This window comes from Carcharodon carcharias, chromosome 11, assembly GCF_017639515.1.
Source record: "Carcharodon carcharias isolate sCarCar2 chromosome 11, sCarCar2.pri, whole genome shotgun sequence".
Classification (NCBI taxonomy): Eukaryota; Metazoa; Chordata; class Chondrichthyes; order Lamniformes; family Lamnidae; genus Carcharodon; species Carcharodon carcharias.
The window spans coordinates 150,172,616-150,198,662 of NC_054477.1; the positions used below are offsets into that span (position 1 = coordinate 150,172,616).

At 44.5% G+C, this 26,047-nt stretch overlaps 1 protein-coding gene across 3 annotated transcripts in view; it reads left to right on the top strand.

Moving 5' to 3' along the window:
• The window catches only part of tbc1d4 (TBC1 domain family, member 4), a 269,789-nt gene that overhangs the window by 214,561 nt on the left and 29,181 nt on the right, over window positions 1–26,047 (top strand). For all 3 annotated transcript variants that reach the window (XM_041198949.1, XM_041198950.1, XM_041198951.1), the window contains 5 exons: window positions 3,054–3,226; window positions 5,504–5,713; window positions 17,993–18,154; window positions 19,419–19,577; window positions 22,506–22,750. In XM_041198949.1, coding sequence (XP_041054883.1) covers window positions 3,054–3,226; window positions 5,504–5,713; window positions 17,993–18,154; window positions 19,419–19,577; window positions 22,506–22,750 — 949 coding nt within the window. The remainder of the gene's footprint in view (window positions 1–3,053; window positions 3,227–5,503; window positions 5,714–17,992; window positions 18,155–19,418; window positions 19,578–22,505; window positions 22,751–26,047) is intronic.

Consider the following 26,047-nt stretch of genomic DNA (forward strand, 5'->3'; position numbering starts at 1 on the left):
TTTCTTTTTGAAGCATGCAAACTTGTTTCTCTTATCCTGGCAAGTCAATATAACATCTAGCTTTACACCTCCTAATGCCTGGTGTCAAAAACACTCTTTTGTGTGTAAGGGAAAGGGTGGTCTCCTGGTGTGCAAAAAAGAGCAACTTTTTTACCAATTGGTGTAGCAGCAACTCTGCTTTGTACTGCTCCATTATATCAGACAAAGAGTTATCTGCAATGATCCTGTTCTTCACTGGCTGAAAGCCTCCCTTTCCTTTCAAAAGGGGCCACAGTCTTTGGAATAGCTGCTATAATGCTGAATATCTGAACTGGGAGTTCACCAAGGCCCCATAATGAAGTCTCTAAATAGGAAGGTTAGAGCAGGGGTCTTGCAATATGTGTGGAAGCGAAGTTCACCATGTATTGTCCATGCTGCTGGACTGCACAATTCCAAACATCTGCCTTATATAATCTATATATCTACTCTGTTCCCTCATCACTGACTGTCCAAATGCCTGAGGTGGAGTCAAACTGCTTACAATCTAGGTTCCAATTCGACCCTGAGATGAGCTTCTTATCACATATACACACCATTACTAAGAATTCCATTTCCACCTCCACATCATTATCTGACTTCGAACCTGCCTCAGCTCATCTGCTGTTGAAACCCTCATCCATGCCTTCGTTATCTCTAGACTTGACCATTCCAACACACTCCTGGCTGGTTTCTCACATTCTGACCTCCATACGCCTAAGGTCATCCAAAACTCTGTTGCCCATGTTCCTAACACACACCAGCCCTGCTCATCCATTACTCCTGTACTTGCTCATCTACACAGGCTCTCAGTCAAACAATTAATTTGGAAATTCTCATCCTTGTTTTCAAGTCGCTCCATGGCCTTGCTCCTCCCTATTCCTGTACGTTCCTTCAACCCTGCAACACATCTAAATTCACAAACTCTGGCCTGTTGAGCATCTTGGCAAGGGCCTTCAGCTGCCAAGGGCCTAAGCTCTGGAATTTCCTCCTTGAATCTCTCCATCTTTCTCCCTCCCTTTCCTTGCATAAGATGCTCTTTAAAACAGGTCTCTTTGACAAAGCTTATGGTATTCCGGCTAAGTATCTCCTTATGTAGCTCGGTATCATATTTTGTTCCATTAAGCCCTTAAAAGTGCGTTGGGATATTTTACAATGTTAAAGGTGTTATGTAAATGCCAGTTGCTGCTTTATCACAAAATGCTCCCATATCAGTCAGGTGGAGGGACAGATTATTACCAGTTGAACAATGGCAGTGACTCGTTCTAATCTTGTTTGACCCTCAATCCAGCACAATATGAAGATGCATAATATAATTTGATCGCAATGTATTTTAAGTCAGCTGCTTACTTTACTGTTTAACACCAGGCTCTTCTGCTAAGAAGGGAGCTTGGGGCCAAAGAGAATGTGCGAGAGAGTCCAGAATTGGCAGTGTCTCAAGGGCTCTAAGCCCAACTCAACGACACACCCATTTGAAGTAGTTTGGTTTCTTTGCAGCATTGCCCATCTGTCTACAGCTTGAAGATCAAAAACAAGACACAGCAGTTCCAAGGCATATAACACCGCTGTGCTGATGGGTACAAATCTGCCGACAGATTGTTTTATCCATATGTGCTCTTATAAATAGTGAAAACAAAAAGGTACAGTGACATCAATGAGTAAACCAGGGGAGGGAAAAAGAACTTTCAAATGAGCATTTACTTCCTTTCTTCCTTGATTGTCCAAACATATGAACTGTAAGTTTGTATCCTCTTAATCAAGAAGAGTAGAAGATGAGTAACCGTGAAGTACAATTAAAAGTGCAATGTAGTTCTGTTTCACTTTTAGGGGGCAACAAATTGTGGGATTAGGTTTTAAAGAAACTTGGAAATCCCTTGAAAGAACTTCAGTTATGAGGATAGATTGGAGATGCTGGGGCTGTTCTCCCTGGTGAAGACAAGGTTGAGAGGAGATTTGATAAAGGTATTCAGAAGCATGAGGAATCTACAGTGGACAGGGGAAAACCTATTCACATTGGTGGAATAGTGGAGAACCAGAGGACACCGATTTGTGGTGACTTGCAAAAGAACCAACAGCAACAAGAGGAAAAACGCTTTGACACAGTGAGTGGTTAGGATCTGGAATGCATGGCCTGAGGGGATGCTGGAGGCAGATTGATTTGTGGCTTTCAAAATGAAATTGGATAAGCACTTGAAGAGAGAAAATTTGCAGGACTACAGGGAAAGGTACTACTGGGAGTGGTTCTAGCTGATTTGCTGTAGCAGAACGCTAGCACAGACACACGAGCTGAATGGCCTCCTGCGCTGTAACCACTCTATAATTTGTTTTCAAATAAATCCCAAAGATTCAGTGTATTAGAAAGGGAAAGCGTGATGGTACAAACTAGGTAAATCATTTGCAATAGTGGATCAGTGGAAAGATAAATACCTCATGCTGTGGGATTGTGCAATCTTATTGCACTACTTGCTGGAAGAAGATTTCTGCAGTTCACCATTGGTAATGAAATTAGATGCTCACACATTTACAATAGTTCTACAAATAATGAATAGTTTATCTTCCATGTGGCCTCAGCTGTTGAAAGAAAAGCATGTATACAATACTTGAGGGTGAATCGGTTTGCGAGGGCAGTGCTGAAAACAATGAGTTGGTAAGTATAGTTTCAAGAAGTCAGCTGTTCAGCTGTAGGCTCACACCTATTCTTTAACATGTGTACCTGTTACCCCCCAAAAAAGCATTGGTTGTTGCTTTGTAAGATAATCTGTCTTGTCTTTTTGTTTACCCTTTGCGCTCACTAATCTATGCGTTCACACAAATAGGCTGAACTTCCTGCTTCGCCAGACTGTTGGATAAATGTGCATCCTTCTTGTCCGCACCTTAATGCCACATGGCATGTGGTCACTTTTTACTAAACCATTTAATGCCATTGAATTGTTTATTTCTTGACCCGGAAGCACCCAACGCTCGAGAGACAAGAGAGAGTTCAACATTTTTGAGTTTTGGTATTTGTCTCTGTGAATGCTTTCCCTTGTCTGCTTTAGTGATGGTGAAAGCAGGAGGAGGGCCTTCTCTGGCTGCAGCACGGAGTCAGTGAGCGGGGGAGGAGTTGTCCCCACTCCTCGTCGGATCTCGTGGCGTCAGCGGATCTTCCTACGCGTCGCCTCGCCCATGAACAAGTCCTCTGCAGCCATGCAGCAGAAAGGAGCGTTGGAAGGTACAGTGCACCGAGAGTTGTGAGCAGACGTGGTTTGTAATAGGAGGGCCACCATAACGCCAATCTAAAACGGCCAACATAAACATGGGGGTAGTAGCCTGACAGGACATGAATTCAGGTGGGATCCACCGTGAGTGGGTAATTTGCTCCACTAGGTGACCACTGGCGGTGAAGGGGGAAATTTATCCCTTGATCTTTAATAATGGGTGGAGTACAAATTAAGCACTTGACATTGAAGAGTTATCACTAACTGGTGATAACTATAAGAAATGGGTTTGAAGGGCAATAAAACAAAATTTGGAAAGGTGACAGAGGGAAATAGAGGAAATATTAACTGGTTAGTCTTTCATCTGTTGTTGGGAAATTGCTAGAGTCTATAAATAAAGATAGAGTGACTGAACACCTTGACAATTTTCAGCTGATCAGAGAGGGCCAGCATGGATTTGTAAATGGTAAGTCATGCCTGATGAATCTGATCGAATTGTTTCCAAGAGGCGACTAAAGCAATGGACAGGTAATGTCAATGGATGTCATGTATATGGACTCCCAGAAGGCATTTGATGAAGTCCCTCATAAGAGACTGTCAGCCAAACTTGAAGTTCTTGGAACCAAAGGCAAATTATTGACCTGGTTCAGAAATTGGCTGAACGGAAAGAGGCAGAGAGAAGGGATAATGGGCAGGTATTCTAAATGGCAGAATGTAACTGGCCATGTCACGCAAGGATCTGTGTGGAGCCTCAAATATTTTCTGTATTTATTCATTAACGACTTAGATGATGGGATAGAAAGCCACATAACCAAATCTGCCGATGACACAAAGATAGGTGGCATTGTAAGCTGTGTAGCTGGAAATGTGAAATTACAAAGAGATATTGGTAGATCAAGTGAATGGACAAAACTGTGGCAATTGGATTTCAATGTGGACAAATGTGAAGTCATCCACATTCAATTTAAAAAGGACAGAACAGAATACTTTGTAAGTGGTGAAAAGCTAGAAACAGTGGAGGTAATACGAGCGTACGAATTAGGAGCAAGAGAAGGCCACTCGGCCCCTCGAGCCTGCTCTGCTATTCAATAAGATCATGGCTGATCTGAATATAACCCCAACCCCACATTCCTGCCTATACCCGATAACCTTTCACCTCCTTGTTAATCAGGAATCTATCTAGCTTTGCCTTAAAAATATTCAAATACTCTGCTTCCACCGCCTTTTGAGGAAAAGAGTTCCAAAGACTCACAACCCTGAGAGAAAAAAAATTCTCCTCATCTCTGTTTTAAATGAATGACCCCTTATTTTTAAACAGTGAGCCTAGTTCTAGATTCTCCCACATGAGGAAACATCCTTTCCACATCCATGCTGCAAAGACTCCTCAGGGTCTTAAAGATTTCAAGTAAGTTACCTCGTACTCTTCTGAGTTCCAGTGGATACAAGCTTAACCTGCGCAGCCTTTCCCCATAGGACAACCTGCCCATCCAAAGAGACTTGGATGATCCAGGTACACATATCTTTGAAATATCATGAACAGGTACAGAAACTAATCATAAAGGCTTGTTGAATGTTGACCTTTATATCTAGAGGAATAAAATGCAAGGGATTAGAAGTCATGCTTCAGTTATACAAAGCCCTGGCCAGACCAGACTTAGTGCACTTAGTGAGCATTGCTGGGCACCACATCTTCGGAGGGGCAGATTAGCCTTGGAGGGACTTACTACATCATTTAAAATTTAGTTACACCTCACTCAACAGGACGTAACGTTCTTCATGGTGTTTACAGTGAGAATTGTGCGTGAGTAGTTGAAATTCATGTCAAATCCCTGATTTTGGTACTGATTACATCTGCGGAAATGCAACAGCCTACACTGTGGAGGAGCAAGGTTTCCCTGACAGCAACTTCTGGATTTCTGCCTTTACCTGAGCAAGTGTGGCCAGAGACATCCCTGTTAGTTACACAGAGTAATGACAGCGAATGCTCCTAGTTTCACTGTCATGCCAACTGCAAAATCTGGGCCAAGGGTTTTGCTTGATTATCTTTCTGGGGATCAGGGAAGAATTTTGTACATCATTGTCCACATTTGACATAACTGGGGCAGAGCCCATGGCAGGGTAAGTTGCATTTGGTACTGTGGAAGATATGAAACCGGCTTGAAAAATGGCCTGTTTGCATTCTCGATTTCTTGTGCCCTTGTCTAAAGATGATCTTGGAGACAGGGCTCTGTGTTCTGCTTCTTTCAAGCCAGATGGTTCTCATAACAAAGTTGGGCTTTCTGTTTCCGCAGATCACCTTGACAGCATTGAGCTGCCACCTCTTTCTCCGCTCACCCCAGCTGTGGAGGAGGACCCCTTGGCCTCTCTGTTGATGGCAGATGACACCCCAGCTGAAGAAAAGAAGAAACACTCTTCGGAGGAGCTGCGGATCATGTGGAGAAAAGCCATCTGTCAGCAGGTCCTTTTGCTTCGGATGGAGAAGGAAAATCAAAGACTGGAAGGTTAGTTCTCACAGGAATGTGAAATATATTGATAAAGCCTGTTACAATACCTGCCGTGGATATAATAACACATTTGAGCTTCAACATTGTATCAGAGGATGTCAAAAGACATCTGGTAAAGAAACAGGTGCCGATGGGTTCAGTGTGCAATGTGGTGTGCATGTGCTCAACCTGCACTAGGATTCGCTGGGGAACTCTCAGGCACATGACTGACACCAATGTTGGGTCCTAGGTTTTCATAAGAAAGGGGGCCTAATGCTTGCGTGAGGCCCATTTTCAATAATCGATCAGAGCCGATTGATCTTGTCCGTTTTCTCAGGTCTAACACAGGTGAATTAACAATCCTTAAAGGAGCTGCTGGGGATTGCCACCTATAGGATAAGTTGATAGTTAAAAAAATTGGACTTAGCAGAACGTGGAGCCAGGGTGAACAGGAATTCTGCTGTGACTCCATGTTGAAACTGTGGACTGTTGTTAGATGCGAGTTGACCTTCCCTCACTCAGCTGGTTGCATCCTGATGACTGCTGACAGTCCATTCTCCTGAATGTCTTGCATCAGCCTGAACATGGTGATTGTATCTGCCCTGGGTTCAGGCTGAATTCAGGTGCGATCCAACTTTGAGGCCACTGTGTGTGTGTGTGTGTGTGTGGGGGGGGGGGGGAGAGGGAGGGAGGAAGGTCGGTCATTGATGAAGTAGCTGAAAATGGTTGGGCCTAAGACACTACCCTGAGGAACTCCTACAATGATGTCCTGCAGCTGAAATGACTAACCTCCAACAACCACAACCATCTTCCTTCGTACTAGGTATGACTCTGACCGGTAGAGAGTTTTCCTGTTGATTCCCATTGACTCCAGTTTTGTTCGGGCTCCTTGATGCCACATTCGGTCAAATGCTGCCTTGATGGGCAGTCACGCTCACCTCACCTCTGGAATTCAGCTCTTTTGTCCATGTTTGAACCATGGCTGTAATGAGGCCAGAAGCTGAGTGACCCTGGTGGAACCCAAACTGAGTGTCAGTGAACAGGCTGTTGCTAAACAAGTGTGGCTTGATAGCACTGTTGATGACCCCTTCCATCACTTTACTGATGATCGAGAGTAGGCTGATGGGGCAGTAATTGGTCGGGTTGGATTTGTCCTTTTTGTGTACAGGACATACTTGAGCAATTTTCCACATTGCTTGGTGGATGCCAGTGTTGTAGCTGTACTGGAACAACTTGGCTAGGGGCGCGACAAGTTCTGGAGCACAAGTCTTCAGCACTATTGCTGGAATGTTGTCAGGGCCCATAACCTTTGCAGTACCCAGTGCCTTCAGCTGTGTCTTGATATTGCAGGAGTGAATCAAATTGGCTGAAGAATGGCATCTGTGTTGCTGGGGACCTCTGGATGCACTGAATGCTAGAATGATATTGAGCGGAATCGTCCCAGATTTGCACTAAATGCGATAGCGGAAACCCGCCGCCCGCAATGGCGGCTTCTCACACCGTATCATCCCAAACCTGCCACATTAATTATGTATTCCCAGGAAACACGTTGTTTCGATGGTGGCTCTGATTCGCCTGATGCCATCACCTCACCGCTTCATCACACCGGGCACCACATTTACAGTACAGCCACGCACAATCTCTCAGTGCTTCCAGCCCAGGGTGCTGCAGATAAGACATGGCCCCATGAAAACTGCAGCCCCCAGGTTTAGTGATGCATCCCTCGAGCACCTTTTGGACACTGTGGAGACCTGCCGTGATGTCCTCTAGCCCCGCTCCGGCTGCAGAAGGGGCAGCAACATTACCACTCCAGCTTGGTGGGCGGTGGCAGTGGTGGTCAGTACCAATGCTGCACAGAAGAGATTGGCCATCCAATGCAGATAGAGGAAGAATGATCTCAATGCCGCCAGGGTAAGGCAATCATTCATCACTCTAAACTCACACTATCAAGCCCATCACACATTCACTGGCATCTCACTCACTGCCAGCCCAAGGGACATCACCACTCACTCTCTCACACACACCCTCATGTCTCCATCTGGCCTCATCTCCTCTGGAGACTTACTCCTCTGCCCTCACCCTCTTGAGGCCACTTGCACAGATCAACTTGTGCCCACACACACCCTGGGTTACCCTCCTCCCCCAGTACAGCCCTCGCCCTGCAGCCTCTTCCCCTGCCTGAGGCTACTTCTCCCCCTTCCCCAAGCAAGTCCTAGCCCTGCAACCATACAAAGCCACCCCCGCCTTGTGGCTGGCCTGGTAGGTAGAGACCTGCCCATGAGCCTGCCTAAAAGTGCTGTGGTGCTGCCTGAGAAGCCTGGCACTGATGACTGCGAGTACTGCCCTAAGCAGGATAGGCGAACAAACCTCGAAGTCCCGAGTGAAGGGCAGCTCGTCAGGTGGACGTCACTTATGTGCAGTTGTGAAACACAACGACGTGAAACACGTTGGCAAGCAATCACCCCGAGGTGGGCGGACGATCCAGCATGGGGTGGGGGAATGAGTCTGGCGGGGTGGCTTTAGAATGGGATGCAGATGCATTACAATGAGGTTCCTGATGTCCAATGGCGGAAAACGCAGCCCACCATCGACGGGCTGAGTGGACGACCTTGTGAATCCAATTTTTGGCCTTCTCGCCATATTGTCCACTCAAACAGGCACGGAAAATTCTGTCCATTGTGTTTAACCACAAAGTAATCTGCAGATCTGTCCAGAATTTTGTATGATTAGTCACCACATTTTGCTCTTTCAACTAAATCTGAGGACAGAACCGTTAAATCACAAAGCATACCATAGTTCTTTGGGAATTCTGAACGGAGTGACTCACCCTCCCACTCCCCAAAGCCTTTCCATCATTTACAAGGCACAAGTCGTGGTTATGATAGAATACTCATCACTTGATGAATGAGTGAAGTTTCAAAAACACTCAAGAAGCTTGACACCACCCAGGACAAAGCCACCCACTTGCTCCTCACCCCCCTCCACCACTTCACACATTCACTCCCTTCACCACCAGTGCACAGTGGCAGCAGTATGCACCATCTACAAGATGCACTGCAACAACTCGACGATGCTCCTTCAACTGCACCTTCCAAACCTGCGATCTTTACCACCTCGAAGAACGAGGACAGCATTCACGTTGGAACACTACCACTGCCACCCAGCTCTCCTCCACCTCACACGCCATCCTGACTTGGAGATACATCACCGTTGCGTCACTGTCGCTGGGTCAAAATGCTGGAACTCCCTCCCTATGGATGCACTTACAACAGATGGACTGCAGCGGTTCAACAAGGTAGCTCACTACCACCTTCTCAAAGGCAATTAGGAATGGGCAATAAATGATAGCCTTGTTAGTATTGCTCAAATCCCATGAATAAATTTAAAAATAACTATTAAGCCTGAAATGGTAAACCAAATGAATGTTTAATTCAGTGAAGAATCTTTACGCCGCTGACTTTACATGTTGGTATAGATTTCAGCAGCCCAGCCTCATTCTGATGAATCCCTTCACATGTGTTTGTGATGAAGAGTACTGCTTGCCTTCTGTTTTTTAAGCAATGTATAAAAGTAAAATTTGCAGGCCTCTGCTCCATTGTTGGAAAATTGATTTCAAATATTCTTTCATGGGATGTGGCAAGACCAGCATTTGTTGCTCACCTCTAATTGCCCTTGAACTGAGAGGCTTTCTCAGCCATTTCAGAGGGCGGTTAAGAGTCATCCACATTGCTGTGGGTCTGGAGTCACATGTAGGCCAGTCCTGGTAAGGACAGCAAATTTCCTTCCTCAAAACCAGATGGGTTTTTACAACAATCAACAACAGTTTCATGGTCAATACTATAGAGACCAGATTTTAATTCCAGGCTTTATTCATTGCATTTAAACTCCACCAGATGCCGAGGTGGGCTTTGAACCTACGACCCCCGAGCATTAACCTGGGCCTACCAGATTACTAGTCCAGTGACATTACCACTACGCCACCATCATCAAAAAAGTCAAAAATGCTGTGATTCAGATACACTAATCATAAGTTCCTATTGATGTGAGTCTTTGAGTTGGGAGTGAATCCTCTCTAAAATTTATGTGATGATTGTCCTCATAAGGGTACAGTTTTATAATTTTTAAAATGGTGTTGAGTTATAAAGTAAATGAACAATTAGGGAATCTTGTGCCTCCTCATCCTGGCCCGGAGTTGGTTGCAGTGACCGAAGCCTTTTCGAGTCGATCGCCATACTGCATGTTGCCTTGGAAACATGTCAGGCTGTCGGTGGGCATGATGTTGAGCTGCTGTTCACTAAACGTACAGTGCATGCGCACGCTGTAATGGCCTCGGCTGGGTCTTAAGGACTTAATGTATCTGTAATTAAAAACTTTTGCATCTTCAGCATCGTATGCACATCACGTCCTTATGAAGGCATCATAACTTGGAGTGTGGGACTTGGCGATCCTCACACTGTAAGGGAATCATCACTTTGGCTTGTGATTAGTAACCAGTAGTGACTCTCTAAGCTAATCAAACTCCAGATGTAGTGAATGAATTGATCCAGTTGTGCATGAGGTAGCACCAATCAGGACCAAGTAACCAGCACCAATCCCCAGCAATTGCAGCTACCAGTGGTAAACTACTAAGTGCTGCACAGCCAACCAATTAGATTTCCAACCAATTAGATTTCCAACCAATTAGATTTCCAGTCTCAGTGGCCAAGGCTAAATGCTTTTTCCAGTTCAATTGATATAACGTAATACATGGGTATAAAGTTCATAAATAATGTATTAAGCCATAATCTTGGCATTATATCTGAGGAATCCCAATAAAATGTCTCTCTACAAATGCCTGCCTCTAAAATGGATTATGAGGAAGAATGTTACATAGTTAGTGATAATGATGTGGAACTCACTGCCTATGAGAGTGGTGGAAGTGGAGATAATTAATTATTTCAAAAGGGAGTTTGAATGGCATTTGAGGGAAGTAAACCAGCAGGTCTACAGGGATAGAGTTGGGTAAAGGAACTGGCTAGATTCCTCTACAGGGTCGGCATGAACTCGATGGGCCGGATGGCCTCCTTCTGTGTCGTAATGACTCTAGGTGATGGAATGACTCACTTTCGACTGCTAGAGACAGCCACCCTGCTGGTATTTCCCAAGGTCTGAGCACAACATTGTTTGCTGTCTCTGAAAAATAGGGAAGTGTTTTCTTGTGGCAGGTAAAACACAACACCAAATAGATGGCGTGTTTGCGGCATATTCCTGCTGGAACCTCAGGAGGAATCTCAGATTGGGACAAATATGAGTCACTGCAGAGACCCTATCTGCTTATCCTTTGTCTGTCTGTTTGTGTGTGTGCTGGGGTAATTTTAAATGTGATAGATAGTTATACTTCCAGATTACAATTGTCTGTTAACCAGTTCTTGCAATTTACAGGTGAGGTCTGAGGTATTTTAACCTCTGGGTCTCATCTACATTCTGCCCATCAGTTTGACCACCCAAAAACCACATTATATATACAGGGTACATATACATTTCCCAGGCTGATGGTCGGTGCAAAAATTAGAATACATTGCTACTGTTGTCAACAGCGACAAATCAGTGGGCCATGGCTCCTTCCTGTTGATGGATAGAAATGTCAGTACAGATGGATGCTGTCTATCATGCCCTAGCCAATGCTGACACTTCATCTATCTGCTATCTGCTGTGATTCCATCAGAGAAATCATGATGTGCAGAATATAACCTTGAGTACACGCCATTCACCATTTCAACAGTGACATATATAGCTGGGGCTTAATCAAGGATATGATTTCATCTTGAACCTCGGGGGTGGGGGTCCATCGTGTCTCATGGAATACAGCTACGATTCAGCTTTGTGAGCAAGCAAGTGCTCCCATGCAGCTGTTTGATGCATTGGCGTAGATTGACCCCCAACAATAATATTCCATAATAGAATGGAGTGACGCAGGTATACTGCTTTTGCATGCGATCCTGCTTTTCAAGTGCATGTATCTCAGTTTGACAATGAAGAGTCATTACTGGGGCTGTTACATTCCTTTTATTGTACACCTGGATTAAGTCACTACCTGCCCTGTTTTGAAATCTGGAGAAAATAATTGAAACTCTTGCTCTTTAACTGATGGAAATAGACAGTGATATACTCAGCTTGGCTTCTCTGGACACAAAGGTGGAGATTTTTCTTCTGCATAGGTTTCATCGCCCATACAAAGTATGTTGGACAACACTTCATTAATAGTGTTACAACTGGAATGGGCAGTTTATCTAGCCCCACTGTTCCACAGGTCACACCATTAGTTTATGAGTTTAATTCACTCACCAAAATGGCCGCTTATTTACCTTCGCTACTGCTAGACCCAGAATAAAGAGATTTTAACCAGGCTTCTTTCAATAAACTCAGAATGATCAATTTATTACAAAACAAAACTTTTTTTTAAACAGGTTGCAAGAACTGGTTTATATACAGGTATAATCTGGAAGTATAGCTACCTATCGCTTTTAAAAATACCCCAGCACACACACCCATACCCACACCCACACAAACAGACAAAAGACAAGCAGATAGGGTCTCTGCAGAGATTTGACGCTGTTGATCTGGAGCTCCCTCGTGTGAAGACAGGCCACTGGTTCCAGTAGATGTCTGGAGGCTCTCACCAACAGAGCTTTGGCATGGAGGAGAATATAGAGCTGGATCAATTCTCCTTGTCTCAGCTTTGCCGGTTTCCAAATTCAGACACGTTGTACTCAGATGAGGATTCTCTGGCTGCAGGTTGATAACCACACACAAATTACAGGCAAGGCAGAGAGAGAGTGAGTTAGGGCAGCTTTCCTTCTCGGCTTATTACCCAAAACAACAGGTTCAAAAATTAAAGCTCCTCTGTCAGGTGATTTCCAGTCAACCACCAGCCTTTGCCTTTAGACCAGTTTCTTTCTGCATCAATTAAAGTAATTGAAGTACAAACAGGCAAACAGCTCTTCCCCCTCAAGCACCGTGCTGACCAGATGATTTCCTGGAAAATACATTGTTGCTCCCTGTACAAAGGTGAATTTATGACCTTTTTAAAAAAAACCAGGCCAGCTTTGAAGTGTCAGATAATGCAGCACCCTTCTAAATTTTAAAAGAAAATATGTTTTTTAAAAGTAACACGAGTTAATCGGCATTCTGAAACCAAGAGTCCATTCAGATTTCCAGGTCTAACTCTTTGGAATCCAATATCAGACTTGTGAAGTCAAACTGAAGTCAAGAATGATGCAGTTAATGACCCTCTACTTTAGATAGCTTGATCATTTTTGGGAAGATGTGACTTTACATAGAATTTACAGCACAGAACCAGGCCTTTCAGCCCAACAGCTGGTTTTTATGCTCTACACAAATCTCTTCCCACCTTGCCTCATCTAACCCTTTCAGCATTACTCTTTATTCCTTTCTCCTTCATGTACCTAGGCAGCTGCCTCTGAAATGCATCTATACTACTCCTTGAGGTAGCAAGTTCCACGTTCTCACCACTCTCTGGTTAAAGACGTTTCTCCTGAATTCCTTAGTGGAATTATTAGCGGCTAGCTTATATTTCTAACTCTCAGGGCAGAATTTTACTGGCTCCATGGAGGTGGGAACAGAGGTGGAGGGGGTGGTAAAATAGCAGGAGCCGTGTTGGGAAGGCTTCTCCCGGCATCCCATCACCAGGGAGGTTTCCCAGTCGAGCCTTTGAGCCAGAGTGGCTCCCTGCTCCAAGGAGGCAGGCTGCTACAATTTTATGGGACCGTCAGCATTTTGCCAACAGCGAAACAGACCCTCCAGCCTGAGGGAACTGCCAGCACCATGGACGTGGCCCTCCTGCAGCAGCCCGGAGTCCACCAAAGCTGGAGTCTCCATGACTCAAAGAGGTGGCCCACAGGCATGAAAGGCAGCCCCCCCACGACCCTGACGATGCCCCGCCCATAGGAGTTGCCCCTCCATCCTGTCAACCTCAGACCCCTGGATTTTAAAGTGTAAGTGCCTGTCCAAGGGAACTTTATTTTTGTGGCATCCTGAGGTCTCCTACCTGCTTCAGCAGCACCCACCTCTCCCACTGACACTGCTGGGGTTTCACAGCTGCTAGCTTTCTGACTGGACTGGCAGAATTAGGAGCTGGCCCAATGTCTTTAATTGAACAGTAGGCCTAGTTGTGGCCAATTAGAAGGCCATGGATGGTAAAACCACCTTAGCAGTCCTACTGCCAGCAAGTGCGAGCTCAGGACGTGGGTTTCATCCAGATGTCGAGGATCCGAAGCAAGTTAGTGAAATACAGACCCTAGTTTCGGAATCCCCTAAAAACAGAAACATTTTCTCTGCATCAACCCTATCAAACTCCTTCATAATTTTCAAGACCCCCTACAGGTCATCCCCAGTCTCTTTCCTAGACAAAAGAGGCCCAGCCTTTCAATCTGCCCTGATAGCCTTTCCTGGATTTGGTGTGTGGCAAATGGACTGCTGGAATATATAAATGCTATATTTATATGATATGGGATGCTCTGTCTAATTCTTATGCTAGGACCTGAGGGACAGGTAGACAGTTCAAGCCATCATGATCCAAGTATATAATAACCCCTGCATGGATTTTGTTGTTCCGAGCAGTAAAGTAATCATGTCTCCTCAGGCTGTCATCACGTAATGTTGGTTTATTGTAACCTAAACTCAAGTAACCTGGCATCATGTGCATTGATGACTGTTATACCGTTCTCAATGCTTCCTCAATCAATTTAGGCACTAAGCGAATATTCCTTGCGAATATTCATCAAATCTCCCAGTTACTCCCTGTTCACATAATCGAAGTCTTTGTCAAGTTTCCTGGCTTCTTTCTCTGCAATTAATGTCTTTCCTTTTCTTTTATCCTTGAAACTCGCTGCCTGTTTCTTTTTATCCCTTCGGAATTCTAATTCAAGTTTCACATTTCTCTTTATTATTCTCTTTCGAGTTCAAGTTTTTTTTAATTTCTTTTTCCAATTAAAGTTGTTTTATTTGCAACTGACTAGTAGCAAACTCAACCCGTGTACTATTGAGATTACTCTTTTCTTCCTCAAGGTTTAGATGTTGAGTCATTATTTCAACAATTTCTGCCTTTCTAGCACCCACTTTTAATCTATTTCCAGCTTCTCTGCTATTACCTTCAAATTAATCTTTGTTAACTGTTACAAGGCAATCAAGGGAAGGTCCTCTCTCTCGAGACACGCTTCCACAATATTTGAATTTCCAGTGACTGACTGAAAGGATCACTCGACATGATTTTAAGTTTTAAGACATTTACTGTAACAAACAAACTAAAAGCAACACTTTCTAAACGCTATTCACTAGGTAATTTATGCTGTAAACTACCAACAAGTGTGATGGAACAGAACCTAAAACTGTATATTTTTTCATGAAATATATCCTCGTGGCTATTTCTTAATTTTCACCAACCTTTTGGCTGACAAAGACCAATAAGCTGGCTGACCCTATGTCTGTGAGTTATTGTCTGTCACTCACCAGGACAAAAGAAGCTACCATGCAGTGTCAAAAATGTCACATCTCATTATTTCTGAGGATTTACTTACAGACCACCTGGGGACTGCACACCCCAACTCCAAAGGGAGCTACATGAAGGCCATTGGCATTTGATAGACTAGGCTTAGCCAGCAGAGTCAGAAAGTCTACTAAGACAATGGCTTCTCAGTGGTTCCTTTTAACCCATAATGGCGGGGACGTTAGTAATCCTGAATTCCAAGCTGAATTTCAAAAAAAACTGGGTAAACATCCTTTGTTGAAGACCTTGTGGAGAGGTACGGTCGTATGACCTAAGACTCTGGCATGTTGAACACATTAATATTGTCTTTCTGAGCTGCAAGCCAGTTTGCTGCTTTAACATCTGACTTGCAGGCCACACAGTAGGAGCTCTGGCCAGACTGGACAAGTGGGCACACCTATCCTGCCTCTGCTGAAAGTTCTGTACCAGCACCGACAAACTGATTCATCCTTGAGTGCCTATTTCATCTGCTGAAGTCAACACCACCAGAAAAACAAATCTTATGTCGCTGGTATTCAGCTTGCCAATCTCCATAGAGGAATTCCTTATGGGACTTTGACTCTGGACTCTGGACCTTACTTGAAACAATATTCATTTTTTCTGTGTTCTCAGTACTGTAAACCCTTTTTTTCCCCTATCCCTCCCTGTAATGTATGCATGTGGAGGGGGAGTTTGTGTATCTTCCTTTTAGTGGTTTTTGAATGTGTGCAATAAACTAACTGTGTTGCCTTCATCCAACTTTGAGTTTGCAGCGGGGATATTAGTAGGAATTGGATCACACAAAACACTGAAGGGTTGGGAAATATGCGACTGCTTATTAAAAAAAGGAAACAAATCAAGATGCCTTTCTGGGTGCTGTTTGAATGGATCCCCTCCTGTCTATAATGCAAGGAATACCCCATTTAGCTTTTAACACAACTGAAAAAGTTCTGCTCTGGCTATACTTTATTCTGTCCTTAAGTGGACACTTCATTCTCCAGGATACAATCCTAAATTATTCCCAACTCCCAATGGTTTGCTTCCTTTTGCCTTTCTCAGCCAGAAAACTTCTAATCCCAAAACTGACTTTCATGATGAGGGTTACATTGGGAGATTCCTTCCCTCTAGTCCAAGCTAGGCGAATCTTCCAGCCTCCTTTTAATCCTCAGAAACTCAGAATCTTCAATCTGAGCACAAGCTTCCACTTGTATTTCATGTGGTGAACAATAAACTCTGCATTTTCTCTGCTTCAGCTGCAGGACTGGCTGCCTCTAAGTCCTGCTCGCTGTCAGATGGCTGCAGACTAATTTATGTCTGTGAGTTATAGTGATACAACTAGAAAAACTGCAGCTCAATACCACAGTGCCTTTTCCCTTCCTGAAGCCTGTCTTTATGGCAATGTGAATCACATGAACCTTGTATCTGGGTAGAAATGCTAATTAGCTATCTTCTAGACCCCCAACTCCATTTTATCTTGGAATTAAGCAGGTATTTTAAAGTATAACCCATATAGAAAGTCTGACATTCCTAACATCTCACTATGAGCCTTCGAGACTACAGTCTTCCACAATGAGCACAGCTGCTCTTGCCATTGCGTACAGGCATTGACATCTAGCACCTTCCTAGTAAGTCAGCCTGGGCTCCCCTTACCTCCATAGCAACCAAGCCACCCAGACTTATTGTCAGGTAGAATTTGGAGCAAGTCACATGATCCCCTTCACTACTCCATATTTTGTCTCAAATTAAAGGGAGCCCCAAAATATAACAATTTTATAAACTTCATATTCAAAACAGTCTTTCAGATGAACTGAGGCCCCGTCTGCCCTTTCAGGTGGACATAAAAGATCCAGTGGCACTATTTCAAAGAGAAAGGGAGTTATCCATGGTGTGTTGGCCAATATTTATTCTCAAAATAGGTTTTTTGGTCATTATCCATTGCTGTTTGTGGGAGTTTGCTGTGCACAAATTGACTCCTGTGTTTCCTACATTACAACAGTGACTACACTTCAAAAGTACTTCACTGGCTATAAAACGCATTGAGCTGTCAGGTGGTCCTGAAAGGCACTGTATAAATGCAAGTCTTTAACAACTCAATGCTTGTTTCACTGCTGCACACTAATCCACCCCGTTACTCCTGACCCAATTGTCTGGCTTAACCATCTGAATGTGAAGTTGTGGCTGTCGTTCCCCATCTACACCAGCCAGAAGAAAGAGAAGTGAGGGAGAGAAAAACAGGTCAAAAGTTGGCTGCCGATCATTGCCCAGGTCCTTGCAGGAAGACTGGCCATGTGGTGAGCTGCGATTGGGATTAAGCAGGCATAAAGGATAGAAGGCAGGCGGTGGGAGCCTTATGTTTACCAAGTGAGCATACCTGATCAGGTCTGGCTCTGTTGTCATTGCACGAGAGAGAGAGAGGACGAGACAATCAGGGAAAAGTCTTACCACAGTGTACTGTTGGGAAACCCATGTGATCAGACAGGACACTGATTTTACACCCTGCCCAATGGGGTAGAATTTAACCTATGCTGCCAAATGGGAAACTGACAGAGTTGGGTGCAGTGTCAGCTTTATGGCCACCTGATTTTACTCTCCATTGAAGTCCGGAAGTAATAATGGGCGAGTTGGAACATCAATGTCCTATCCGATCGCGCGTGTTTCCCAGACAAAGGGTGAGGTTAGAATTGCCCCTCTCTCCCTCGCCCTGTCTGAATATTGTGCTGATATATGGTCCCAGAATTATTAACCAGAGGGATTTTCTGGATATAAATTTGCAGCAAGCAGGGACGAGCTTCAGACCAGAAAAGTGAAACTGGACTATGAAGAATTTGTGCTTTGCCAAAAGGAAGTTTCGGCAGTTTGGGATAAGATGCTGACCACTCCAGGACGAGCAAAGGTGAAAGTTGACATGGAGAAGGTTCACACTGCTCTCAGTCAAGGTTAGTGCTTGATTACAGTATTAACTTGGTCCTCCTCAGCATCGGACTCATCCTAACTCCCCTGCCTCCCCTCAGCTATCGGCATTAATGTGAAAATATTCGTGGAATTGTAAAGGGAGGAAATTAGTGGAAAAAATGCTTAATTAAAAAAGAAAACAAAAATTAAAATTGATTTAATGTAATTTGAAGAATTAAGCCCTGGAAGGTTTTTCCTATACAAACATTCGAATTTGGAGTAGGCCATTTGGCCCCTTGAGCCTGCTGCACCATTCAATAAGATCATAACTGATCTGATTGTGACCTCAACTCCACATTCCGCCCACCCCTGTTAACCTTTGACTCCCTTGTTACGGATCTATATAACTCTGCCTTAAAAATATTCATTGACCTTGCCTCTCTTGCTCTCTGGGGAAGAGTTCCAAAGATCCAAGACCCACTGAGAGAAAAAAAATTCTTCTCATCTCTGTCTTAAACGGGAGACCCCTTATTTTTAAACGGTCCCCTAGTTCTGGTCTCTCACACACAGGCCAAACATCCTTTCAGCATCCACCCTGTCAAGAACTCTCAGAATCAATAAGATCACCCCCCAACTTTATGTTGAAATCCAGAATGTCAAAAGGAATGTGCAGCACAAAAATAAGCCATTCGGCCTAAAGGGTTCATGCTCCATATGAGCCTTCATCCCACCCTATCGCTGCATCCAGCTGTGGCTCAGTAGATAGCACCTCTTGTCCTTGATTCAGAAGGTTGTAGGTAAGTCCCACTCCAGGATTTGGGTATGAAGCTCAATGCTGCCATTCTGCACTGAGGGTGTACAATGCTGTCAGAGGGGCTGTCTTTCTGATAAGATGCTAAGCCAAAACCCTGTCTGCCTTCTCAGGTGGTCATAAAAGATGCCATGGTGCTAGCTCAAGGGAGAATAGGGAAGTTAACCCTGGTGTCCTGGCCAATATTTATCTCTTAATTAAAATAAGAAATAATTATCTGGTCAGTATCAAATTTCTTGCCGTGGGCAAGTTGTCTTCTACGTTGCACCAGTGACTGCACTTCCAAAGTGCTTTATTGGCTGTAAAGCAGTTTGGGATGTCCAGTGGTCATGAAAGGTGCTACATAAATGCAAGTGTTTCCCTTTTATTAATTCTTCTGTCATGAAAAAGAGACTTCATGTTATTTGTAATTAGATAAATTGGCGGCGCAGAGTTGGAAGAGCACGTTGTAGTGCGTGCTATGATCTGCTTTTAAAGAGGTTGCCTATGTGTGACAGGTGTACCAAAGGCTCGGAGAGGAGAGATCTGGCAATTCCTAGCCGAGCAGTACCGCTTGAGACACCGGTTACCGGAGAAACAGCAACCGGCCGACATTTCATACAAAGAACTATTGAAACAGCTAACCACTCAGCAACACGCTATCCTGGTGGATCTTGGTAAGAGTACTTTTTAAGTTACTTTGAGTATATAAAAGTCAAAAGAACTGTGGCCCTTAACCGTGCATTACGTAGTGGTAGGATTTGTAGGTTTATCACTTAGGGATCAGAACAACAATAACTTACATTTGTACAGCACTTTTAAAGTAATTAATGCCCCAAGGTGCTTCTCATGGGCATTATCAATCAATATTTGACACCGAGTCACAAGGAAATCATGAGACTAATGATCGAAACCTGGTCAAAGAGATAGATTTTAAGGAACGTTTTAAAGGAGAAGATAGGTTGAAAAAAATATAATCGATTAGTTTACCCTGCTCATTAATTGACTCTATTTCTTTGGTAAAATAAAGCGTAATTTAGGCAAAGATTTTTTTCCCTATGTAGTAGGATTTTGTAGCCAGCAGATGGTGATGTTGCACATTCTACTCTAATTTTGTAACAGTCTGGAACAACTGCAGTTGCAAACTTGTCCTCTTGGTTAATTCCCTCAGTTCCCTCTTGCTTTCACTTTACTTATCTTGTCTCTGGCTCTTGTATCTTTCTTCCCCAGTGTAATTATTTTATACTGGCTTTTTTATCCCAGCTATTTTTTGTCTCCCATTTCTTTTTCTCAGACTAATGTGCTTTTAAGTTTCTTTCTCCTGTGTCACTTTAAGTGTACATTTTCACACTTCTGGCTTTTGTTTGTCTTATTCCATCTTCCTAGATAATATATAACATTCTCTTCATTGCTACTGCCTTTTCTTACTGCTGGACTGTCCCAGCACATTCCCTTGTGGACATGTGAAAAAAAACCCTCATCTTTGTTTTCAAGTCCCTCCATGGCCTTGCCCCTCCCTACCTCTGTAATCCCCTCTAGCCCTGAGATATCTGCGCTCCTCAAATCCTGGTCCCTTGAGCATCTCCGCTCCACCAATGGCAGCCTTGCCTTCATTGTCTAGGCCCCAAGCTCTGAAATTCCCTTCCTAAACCTCTCCTCTCTACCTTGCCTTCTCCTTTAAAACACTCCTTGAAACTCAACTCTTTGACCAAGCTTTTAGTCATCTGCCCTAATAACTCCTTATGTGGCTCGGTACCGAATTTTGATAAGATAACACCCCTGTGAAGCACCTTGGGTTGTTTTACTGCATTGAAGGCACTATATAAAGGCAAGTTATATTCATATGCCGTGCATCCTTGAGTTCAGTCATGGGACCTTTACTACCCCGCTGCTTTACTAAAAAGGAGAGAAAGTTGTTCATGACCGTACTACATCCCATAGTGTAGTCCGAAGCGTAGCCACTACTGTAATGTAGAAAATGTGTCAACCAATTTGTGCACAGCAAACTCCCACAGAGGGCAGTGAGATACGTGACCAGGTAATGTGTTTTAGCAATGTTGGCTGAGGGATGACTATTGACCAGGACACCGGGAAGAACTCCCCTGCTTTGCTTTGCTTTGAAGTAGTGCCAAGAGTTCCCTTTCTGATCACCTGAGGGAAAGGCGGGGCCCTGGTTTAACCTCTGACAGTGCAGCACTCCCCCAGTACTGCATTGAAGTGCCAGTTAAGACTTTGTGCTCAGGTCTTTGGGCTTGAACCCACAGCCTTCAGCCTGATCCACGGTTGCAGTATAGTGGCAGTGGTACCATGTAAGAATCACTGCTCGCAACAAATGCTCACACAATCAATCTTATGCCAGTTTGATGCCTCCAGTTCTACTCTGATGGGTCTCGGCAGCTGTGGGCCAGACTGCCAGGACATGTACTGCTGATTCAGAGCGACTTAGACCTTTAAGTTCTGGTGGTGGGTTTCATGCATTTGGCTTAGATTCTCTCGATTACATGAGAATGAGGGATGAACTGATTAAGGGGTATAAAATGTTAAAAAGATTTAATAGCATAGATACAGAGATACAATTTCCTCTGGCAAGGAAATCAAGGACAGGGGGACATTTGTTCATCATATATCAATTGTGCATGGGACCTTCAGATTGTGAGTATTAATTGGAACTCAACTGTGCTCATAGAAGTAGGCAGTGTGCACCATATACAATGTGTGCCTCTGCAAACAAAAGCTTATACGTGAATGTAGACTGGGCTCTAGTATTCTATCTTTCACCACCAGACTTGTCGGGAGTTTTGGCTACATTATTGTAAAAGTTGAATTCGGCAATTCAGGAGCAAAATCAGGAAGCACATTTTTGCACAGAAGATAATGGAAATCTGGAATTCTCTTCCCCCAGAAGGCTATGAGTGCTGTGAATACTTGTAGCTTCCAAGACTGAGCGCAATAGGTTTGCATTAGATGAGGGGACTGAAGGGTAGGGAGGAAAGGTGGGTAAATGGAGTTAAGATCGTCCCATGAGCTAATTGAAAAATGGAGCAGGCCCGAGGAGCCGAATAGCCTCCCTAATGTTCCGATGACTCCCCTTCAACCGCAGCATTTGTGTACAATCCTCTGGCATCAGAGCAAGAGATTGGGATCTATTACCTGTTGAATAAAGCAAGAGGCATTCAGCCTAATTTTCAGAGGGTGAGGTTTCGGAGGCAGTGGGAGCTGACAGTATTATAGTCTCCAGTGTCAGGAATCTGCTGAATTCCACAAAGAGAACATTCCTAAAGGCACCACTCTGCTGCTTTAATTAAAAGGGCGGGGGGGGTGGGGGGGTGCTGCTACCTATCTCCTTGGATATCCTGGTGCCAGTTCAATCCCCTCTGCTTGTGGCAACGCAAAAAAGTCACCTTCTGCCAGTAATTAATATCACCTTCAACTGCCAGGGGGCACTCAATAATAATCACCGTCCATTTACAGTGAGAAGTATGACATGCAATTGATTCTTTCCCCATTACAACAAGAGTAAAATACGAACAGATTATGCTGTAAAACTCAGCAGCTCAGACAGCAGGAAAGAAAAATAACCCTGCTTCTTTCTTATGTTCTTACAGGAAGAACATTTCCCACCCATGCATATTTCTCGGCACAGTTGGGAGCTGGCCAACTCTCACTGTTTAATCTCCTTAAAGCCTACTCATTGCTGGACAAGGAAGTGGGCTACTGCCAGGGCATTAGCTTTGTTGCCGGGGTCCTCCTTTTGCACACGAGTGAGGAGCAGGCCTTCGAAATGCTGAAGTTCCTGATGTACGACCTAGGCTTCCGGAAGCAGTACAGGCCCGACATGATGTCATTGCAGGTATTGAGAGTTGTTTAGTTTCTAATAAGCAACGTATTTTTTTTTGGAATTACAATGCAGTCAGTCTATTCCCAAGACCTGTTGACCTGTAACAATCACCTTTTCCCAGCTTGGATGCTCAACATAGAATTTCAACCAGAAAACCTACTCCACAGCAAAATTCCCTCTAATTTGTTTTGGAGTGCGGGAGTGATTTATTTAAGTGTGTGCGACAGTTTTAAATCTTGTTGCATGGCAGTGCACACATGGTAACTTAAACAGGTCAACGTGGAGACTTTTGGGTTACTGGGTGGCTGCACAGTTTAGAGAGACCATTGCTACACATTATCCAAAATTGTCATCGTTCACCGGATGAATCATTATGCAAAGTGACCTGATCCTTGCCCTACACAACTTTAGTGTCTACAGTTTGAGAATCAAAATTTATTTTATTCCAGAGGTGATTTCAACAATTGAAGTACTCAATTAAATGTTTTTTACTGCAGAGTATATATATGAGGTTTTATATAAAGCTATAATAATAATGCATCCTCATTTAACTAACTTAAAGGGGCTGACAGGTCTACTGTACTGGTCAAATTTTTGGGGGGAAACTAATAGAAATACCAAAGCTTTGTTCAAAAGAAAACCACTGATTATCTCAGCTTTCGAAAACCACTTGAGATTGACCCACTGTCCCTGACAGAGCCACGGAATTGTTACAGCACAGAAAGAGACCATTCAGCCTATCGCGTCTGCACTGGCTCTCTGAATGAGCAATTCACCTCGTGCCATTCCCCCACCTTCTCCCTGTAACCCTGCAAATTCCTCCTTTTCAGATAACAATCTAATTCCCAGTTGGCCCCCTTTGAACCTGTCTCCACCACACTCTCAGGCAGTACCTTCCAGATCCTAACCACTCACTGCGTGAAAAAGTTTTTTCTCATGTGGCCATTACTCCTTTTGCCAATCACCTTAAATCTGCGCCCTCTGGTTCTCATTCCATTCACGCTTTTCCCTATCCACTTTGTCCAGGTCCATCAGGATTTCTAATACCTCTATCAACTCTCCTCTCAGCCTCCTGTTCTCCAAAGAAAATAATCTTGAGTTTCCATCTATCTATACAACTGTTGCATTCCGTTGTCAATTAAGACCGCTCCTGAAAGGGTGTTTTGACAGCAGTGGAATTCTCGATGGCCTGAACACCATTCTGCCTCATGGGAACCCTGGGAAAACTGTGCTGGAGGCTGGATACGCTGCATCCCAGCTATTAGTGTGCTTTCCCAGGATCTGAAGCAGCTGCAGGGTCTTGTTGGAAGTTGTCGTGTGCATTGCCTGGAATGGAGCCACTCAGGAGGGCTCCCCCGTTGCAGCATCACATTGCAGCCTTACACAGAGGGATGTCTTAGATGCTGAGAGACTATTTTCCCGAGCTGGAAGCATGGCCTCAGGAAAAGGATTACAGAGAATTACATAGCACGTACACCACGGAAAAAAGGTTTGGCTATTTAGAACTGAAGACGAGGAGAAATTTCTTCACTCAAAGGGTTGGGGATCTTTGGAATTCTCTACTGCAGATGTGGATTCTCTCAGTTGTTGAGTATATTCGAGACTGAGATCGATAGATTTCTGGACACTAAGGGAGTCAAGGAATATGGGAGTCGGGCAGGGAGGTGTAGCTGAGATGGAAGATTAGCCATGGTCCTATTTAATGGCAGAGCAGACTTCAGGGGCTGTGTGGCCAAATTCTGCCCCTATTCCTTCTGTTCTTCAGTCTAGTTGCTCCCAAAGAATAACTAGCACAATATCCCTGTGCTGTCGGAAGATGTGTATTGGAGAGACAATGGGCTGGATTTTCGTGGAAGAGATGGGAAGGTTGAGACGGGAAAATTCCTGATGTGGCAAACGTGTCTCCTGTGAGGAGCTGGGGGAGGGGACGAGGCAGAGTTGGATCTGCCTCCAGAGGCAGGCCTGGGGCGGCAGGGGAGGTGGACGTTTGGCAAGGCAGGCAGGGTAGAATGCTCACCTGTTTTTTGGGATGTCGGCCTGATTTCAGTGATGAATGTAAAGCCCTCAAATCCTCAACCTTTGCTCCTCCCCACACACCAACCATTCCCCATTCCCACTCATACCCCATGCCCCCTCATTGCCCTATGCCTCCTCATAGATCCAATGCCCCCACCATGCCCTCATGTATCCTCCATAGCCACTCACCCAATCGTGCTATGGGCATGAGATGCCATGAACCACAAATACTTACCGAAGGGGCCCAAATCCACAAAAGTCGCAGCGGTGGGGAAGGGGTCGGAGAAGGGAGGGGTGGGGGAGGGGAAGGGTGGTGGGGGGAGGGATGGTGCTTAAACGAGCCACCCCCATAATGGAGCCGACAAGGGCAGGAATGCTGCCTGGGAGTGGGCTATAGCCACACAATTATCCTGCGCTGGCAAAAATGACCAGAGCAGGAATGTGGCCGGGAATGCTGGGTCCCACCCGTCATTTTTAAAGGGCTCCCGAGTCAACCGAAAATCCGGGCCTATGTGACTTACCTCCCTTTAAGTTTTTTTTCCCCCCCAGAAATATGTTTCCTAGCCATCTGACGATGTGATTGGCTTTGACACACTGATGTTTTTATTATATTAACGTTGATGAATTAATCCGAGATGCTGCCTATGAATTTTTTTGCCAGTGGCCTATTCTCACTCTCTAGTTGTACCTGGATCAACAGCTTATTATTTATTCTCAGTGGTGATGAATGTCCTGCAGCATTGCGTGTGTCTAGAGAATACTCTGGCAGTGATGTTGCATTGTACAGTTGGTGTGGGGAGTGGAAGGGCAGCACAGCAGTGTACAATGATACACCTTCTGTGGCTGGCTCAGCAGCAAGAGAGCACAAATACCCTAATAAGGGGCAGTGAGGCAGCCCTGGAGGAATCAGCGGGGGAGTGGAGGGTGAGCAACGACAAATTAGAATCAAAGAGCGATTCAGCACAGAGGAGGCCATTTGGTCCATCACGTCTGTGGGGGCGACAGAGCTATCCAATTAATTCCACTCCCATGCCTCTTCCCTGTAAATGTTTTTCTTCAAGAATTTATCCCATTATCTTTCAAGTGTCCATATTAAATCTGCCATTTCAGCTGCTGCATTCCAGATCACAACAAATTGCTGCCTGATAAAACAAGTTTTCTCATGTCTCCGCTGACTCTTTTGGCAATCACCTTCAATCCGTGTCCTCCAGCTACCAACCCCTCTACCACAGGAAACAGTTTCTCCATAGATAGATAGATAGATAGATGGAGGGCCGGATGGATGAATGGACA